General features: G+C 43.5%; 2 protein-coding genes across 2 annotated transcripts in view; one reads left to right on the forward strand and one right to left on the reverse strand.

The window, feature by feature from the left end:
* Positions 1-2,513, reverse strand: part of LOC109484141 (tumor protein 63-like) — a 19,524-nt gene extending 17,011 nt beyond the window's left edge. Inside the window, exon 1 of the mRNA XM_019787362.1 lies at positions 2,410-2,513. The gene's annotated coding sequence lies outside the window, so the exon portion shown is untranslated. The remainder of the gene's footprint in view (positions 1-2,409) is intronic.
* Positions 2,514-3,319: 806 nt separating this feature from the next.
* Positions 3,320-6,282, forward strand: part of LOC109484116 (WD repeat-containing protein WRAP73-like) — a 6,292-nt gene continuing 3,329 nt past the window's right edge. The window contains exons 1-4 of the mRNA XM_019787337.1: positions 3,320-3,549; positions 4,124-4,276; positions 5,257-5,446; positions 5,850-5,958. Of these exons, the coding sequence (XP_019642896.1) occupies positions 3,481-3,549; positions 4,124-4,276; positions 5,257-5,446; positions 5,850-5,958 (521 nt within the window). The 5' untranslated portion in view covers positions 3,320-3,480. The remainder of the gene's footprint in view (positions 3,550-4,123; positions 4,277-5,256; positions 5,447-5,849; positions 5,959-6,282) is intronic.

A 6,282-nucleotide genomic window follows, 5' to 3' on the forward strand; every position in this document is an offset into this window, starting at 1 on the left:
TGACCCTGCATGAATATTGCAAGCATGTGATTTTTGCCAAAACTCTGAACATATTGAATAATATCTCTGTTGTAATAACATTGATACAGCTGGGATCGATGGGATGGGATGAGTTTTTACTGACGAATACATACATACCAAATTTGTTTGAAAAAAAAGTTTGTTTAGGGGTCCCGCCGGGCACTTGAAGTTTATAATTTAGATGTGCTTATTATATCAATATTATAATATCAGCAAGTTATTCACAAAATTTATGTAGACAGAGTTTGCATTTGACCTTGTGCTTTAGTAGTTGTCGGAAATGTAAGAAAATAACCACCAAACAAGAAGCCATAGGCGACAATTCTCCGTGAAGTATTATATATTGCAACAAAAAGAAGTAGCCATTGGCGACAATTATCTGTGAAGTGTGATAAATCGAACAAAGAAAAATTGTTTAAACGCGCGTCGGCTCAGTCATCTTAAGACGCAACAACCAATCAGAGATGCGAAATGCCGACAGGTGACGCGGGATTTGCATACAGTCTAAACAACGGGGAAGGGCGCGCGATGCCCGAAATATTTTTGCGTCAATATTCAGCGCCGTGTTTCAAGAGATTAATACCGGGAAACAAATTCTTTTCTTGTTTTGAACGCATAAACATGCATTTACGCTGATCTAGTATGATTCAGGGTTACTTTTTTTTTACATGCCATGGTCAGATTATCTTAAGATGTGTGTATTGTGTGTACAATCTACAGAAAGAGAAATGTACATCAGGTCCGATCATCCGATTTTCACGTTTCGGTTTTTTGGACTCATGAACGTATTTTTGTTTGGCTCCTGGAATGTGCTTCCCGGGACTGTCTACAGGGAACACTCGCACATTCGCGGTGTATCAGGACAGCGCGACTGGTCGGCATTAGCGCAGTCCCCGCAATTAGTAACAGTTGCACATCAATCCGGCCGAAAGCATGATTGTGTAACACAGGCTACTTCTTCATATACCGGCTCATACTACAAGACGCCTTTACAACTAGCAAATCATTAAATTATCCGATCTACTAATATGTGTGGTTTACCAGCCCCAGACCACATCCGACCACGAGGCAAAACACATTGATGGGTTGCTCAAAAATATTGTCCATTTTTCCAAAGAGCTGCTCCACTAACACTATGGAGCGGCCCAACCCAAAAATATTGCCCATGTGTACAGTCAAGCAGCCAGCATGCTCGTTGCTAGGACGACCAGCCAGTTGCTACGTGACTAAATACACGCCGCCACTAGGTCGCCACACCCGACCAGTTTGAAATCGATAGGATTTAACATACATACGTCATCGGTATTAACATTTCCTAATGTTGACCTCTGACCACCCCACATTTCCGTCCCCATCAGCCCCGCCGCGACTTACTACCGGTGACATAAACGGACGACAACATTTCAACGACATGGGGATGTTTCGAAAATAACCATTTACTCCAATATCAAAACAGCTACGGTAAAAATAAACAGACGTGCATCATCCCGGACATAATGCCACACCACATGCGAAATTACACAAAAATGCGACGTACGGAAGAATGCGTTTTGGCTGCGAACATCTTCCAAAAAACTTGGCATCTCTTAACCATGGGCAAAAACATCTGGAACCACTTATAAAAACCACCCCGTATCTGCATGAACTTACACTGCTATTCCAAACAACGCGTTTTTCTGGACCATTCCAAATCGCCTCGTAATTATAGGGGTGCGTCTGCAATATTACATTGACCGCGAAAGCAGCAACGGCAAAAATACACATTCGTGCATCAACACGGGCATGCCCACAGACGGCGTATAAAATTGCGTGCCGATTACACAAAGAGAACCCAGTGTTTTGACTGCGAACATGAAAAATCAGCCGATTACAACACTCCGTCCGGAGGTCCTGACCTCCTTCACGGAGTAATAAGATCTTAACTTGATCTAAGTTTTGATTTGTTTACGCCGGTTGCAAACTCCCTTTTGTTGTTGAAACTGACTGCTTTGTCCGCCCGATCAGCTGGCCTGGGAGAAAGGGGAAAACAAGTTGCGATCCCGAGTGTTACCAAAATGCAACAGCTTTTTAAAAAAAAAACTTGTACAAGACGCCAGCACAGAGTTCCCAAAGACCGTGTGTTACATCTAAAAACCTGTAAGAAAGTTCTGACAACAGTAAACTTTGAGTAAAATGCCGGGTTCCACAGGGGACTGTACATACCCTGATAAGAAAGATGGGAGGGTCACTCCCCAAAATGTGTTCACAAATGCCTCAAAACTGCCAGAGTTTTCACCTAACAGGCTTCCCTACCTCATGTATCGAGTCTCAAGCATACACAACACCCTATGGTTACAGGAAAAGTTGCTCAGATTGCGCTAAAATCGGGAAAAATCGAACAAAACAAACCTGTGTTTGGCCGCGGATTTGCTCCTGTCCCATCACATGGACGAAGAAATGTATCAACATGCTGTGCTCAGTCTTCCAGGATCGCTCCGCACAGAAGAGACAAAATAGTGCGCAACGCATTTGCCTTCAACAACCATACTCAAATAACAAAAACATCCACTGTAAATATTATAATCCAAACATAAATAGATTGTGTATTGATTTCATCCGTTTTGATTTCCAGCAATAGACTGTAGGAGAAAGGCAGACGAACCGACTTTGCAAGGTTTGGCGGCAGGCTACAGGGTAAATAAGCTGGAGGTGAAAGGTCAGACGAAAACTGCACATGCAGCAACATGAAATGACATGGGCATGTTTTCGGAGTTTTGGCGGGAAAGGGCTTTAAGTGGTCCCAGATGAGATTCTGTAATGGAGATATTGTGATCTGTGTCTCTAACATCTGTTTGGAGATTAATTAACCTACTTTTCCCTCCGTCTGAGTGGTCTGACCCCAAGAAACCAAGTAACATACATGATGTAGCTTATTATTACAAATAAACGTTACTGATATGTCATCCCAAAAATGATAGCAAAAAAGGAAATGCTATAAAAGTAGTTAGCCGGCCACAGATTTGTTATGCAACAATAACAAGCCGTTTAGTAGTTTCCGGCAATATTCCCACTTTTTCCAATCTGTAAAATATTTCCTATTTCCAGAAACTAAAGGAGACTTTCTGGAGTTCCTATTATTACTATCACCAAGAAGGTTGTAGTCCTCTATAGGCCCCTTTGTGATCGTTCGTCGTTTGTGGCAAACACCGGGAACTAGAAAAATGTTGCAATTTTGCCTCCCAACATCTGCTTGGAGAATAAATTCAGCCAAGTCCAGACACCCCCTTTTCCATAATGGTTCATCCTTTATCCCATCATCCTCCACGGGACCGCTCAATTTCGAAAATGGCGCCACTTCCGGGTTGTTCACGCTAGAAGAAACACTTCTGACAAAAATACGGCACTTTGCGACGTTTTAAGCCCCTTCGGCATGTTTGTTGATTTATAGACAATATTTGAACAATTAACTATCCAAAGACGATGAACTTTTCTGACCTCTTCCAACAAACAAACGGCCTGTGCCTGTTTTCCCCAAATGGAAAATACTTGGTGAGTAAGAATATCTTCCAACTATGTTTTCAAAATAATTTTTTGTTGTGTGAACTTCTATCTGCATCATACCTTAGGTTGATAAATTGTAACATGTGTTAACAGCATAATTTGGCCATTTTCTTAGAGAATTGGAACTAATTTACCCTTTCCAAGTGTCAAATTATGCCATTTTTATGGTGCCATTAAAAAAAATTGGCACCAAGAATAGGAGTGGAATACTTTACCAGCACACATAGTCACAGCGACAACAGTAGATAGCTTTAAGCTCGGGCTGGCCCAGTACATGGGCCATCCCTGCCCCCAGAGGTAATCAGGACTTCAAGTGCGGCCATGTAAATAGAGTTTAAGCACAATTTCGGTTCTTTTTTTTTTTCTTTCTTGCACTTTGTTGTTTTCATGTGTTCTTTTCAGCACCATCACCCCACCGGCCGCACTTAGCCGTGCACCCAGCACCCTGGTCATGATGCCCCAGTGAGGGGTTTTGACCAGTATTACATACAAATAGAAATGATATCGAGAATTTTATAGCCTACACCAAAAAAAAGCTGAATGTTTCCCCGTACTTCCCCAGGCCAACTGTGTGCAGTACCGTCTGATCGTGCGTGACGTCAGGACTCTGCAGATCCTGCACCTGTACACCTGTCTGGACGCCGTGCAGCACCTGCAGTGGTCACCTGACTCACAGTTCATCCTCTGTGGCATGTTCAAGAGGGGGATGACTCAGGTGAGTTTGCACCTCTGTTTCAGATGATTGGTAAGCTCACACCTGTGTCAGGTTTAGTTAGCACCTGTACACCTGTCTGGATGCTGTGCAGCACCTGCAGTGGTCACCTGACTCACAGTTCATCCTCTGTGGCACGTACAAGAGGGGGATGACTCAGGTGAGTTTGCACCTGTTTCAGGTGATTGGTAAGCTCATACCTGTATCAGGTTTAGTTAGCACCTGTACACCTGTCTGGATGCCATGTAGCAGCTGCAGTGGTCACCTGACTCACAGTTCATCCTCTGTGGTATGTACAAGAGGGGGATGACTCAGGTGAGTTTGCACCTGTTTCAGGTGGGTTGTGAGGTGGTCTTGTCAGCTGACTGAAGGTTCTGGGTTCAAATCCCAGGTAGGCCCCACAGTTGTGTCAACAGGACTTTACGCCTACTTGCTCCCTCAACTCAGGTGAAAATGAACCTAGCTTTAGTAGGAACGTTCTCTCAGATAGGACATAAAACTAGCTGGAAGTCTCCATTTGAGGAGAGCCACACCTCGAGCATGTTAAAGATCCCAGCACATGTTATCAAAAAGAAAAGGGGTCCTTGCTGGTGTGATCATCAGTTCAAACCTTACAATCTGAGAGTCACCCAGTAGTACAATTTTGGCTATATTTCTCCCCCAAAGGTGTGGTCTATAGATCAGCCTGAGTGGACCTGTAAGATAGACGAGGGATCGGCAGGACTGGAGTCTGTCTGCTGGAGCCCTGACAGTCAACACTACAGTAACAGTAGTACAGTATAAATACTACAGCACTACAGTACTAAACACACAGCTTATTCCCCCAGGTGTGGTCCATAGATCAGCCTGAGTGGACCTGTAAGATAGACGAAGGATCAGCAGGGCTAGAGTCTGTCTGCTGGAGTCCTGACAGTCAACAGTACAGTAACAGTAGTACAGTATAAACACTACAGTAGTACTAAACACACAGCTTATTCCCCCAGGTGTGGTCCATAGATCAGCCTGAGTGGACCTGTAAGATAGACGAGGGATCAGCAGGGCTGGAGTCTGTCTGTTGGAGCCCCGACAGTCGCCACATCCTTACCTTCGCTAACTTCCAGCTGCGCATCACGGTCTGGTCTCTCATCAACAAGTCTGTCTCCTACATCAAGTACCCCAAGCAGGGCAAGAAAAGTACGTACAACAAATGATATCATGAACTTCAAAGATCATCTGAGTTATTACAAAGCAAGATTGAACTGTAATTTTCAACACAAGAAATTGGACTTTTTTCAACTGTACAACTCCAGTCTTTGTCAAGGAATGAGTAACAACTTCTTTCATGATGATATGGCATTGGGAAAAGTACCAGATTGGAAGTACAAATGTATGTTTTTGGGCAGCGCTGGTTTAGGGGGAGATTGTATTATTGGGTTCCAAAGTGAGTGGGTTGGTTAATTGACAGAGTTTTGACCTGGTATGATCAGGGTTCAAGGATGTGGTTGCCAGAAATGTATGAAACATACTGATAAACCATGGTGTAAAAGTTGAGTAAGTTTCTCCCATACTGAATCATTTGTTTCTCTGTTCCCTGTAGTGTTAGACTTCACCCGAGATGGTTCGTACATGGCCCTGGCGGAGAGGAGAGACTGTAAGGACTACATCAGTGTCTTCTCCTGTAAACAGTGGCAGCTTATGAAGGTGGGGTGTCTCAGGAGACTCAAGAGATTGTCGAAATTGCAGTCCTCAAAATGGAACATTTCTTATATGGAGAGGAAGTTTCGTAGCATATTTACTTAGTAGCATTGGGATTAACCTGTACCAGGCTTCAGAAGGAAGAAGTAGAAATTGGCAAAATAGTACTAGTACATACATGTATGTACATTTAACTACTCCTGAACTGTACACCTTAAGCTGATCAACACCCCTGACATGTTATCTGTCTATTTGGCCAATTTCTACTCTTTCCAGCTGCTTCTGAAGGCTGTTATAAGCCACTCGTGCAGGTAGCAAAGGTATTTGCACTGGTC

Source organism: Branchiostoma belcheri, unplaced genomic scaffold (genome assembly GCF_001625305.1).
Source record: "Branchiostoma belcheri isolate BF01 breed outbred unplaced genomic scaffold, Haploidv18h27 scaffold69, whole genome shotgun sequence".
Classification (NCBI taxonomy): Eukaryota; Metazoa; Chordata; class Leptocardii; order Amphioxiformes; family Branchiostomatidae; genus Branchiostoma; species Branchiostoma belcheri.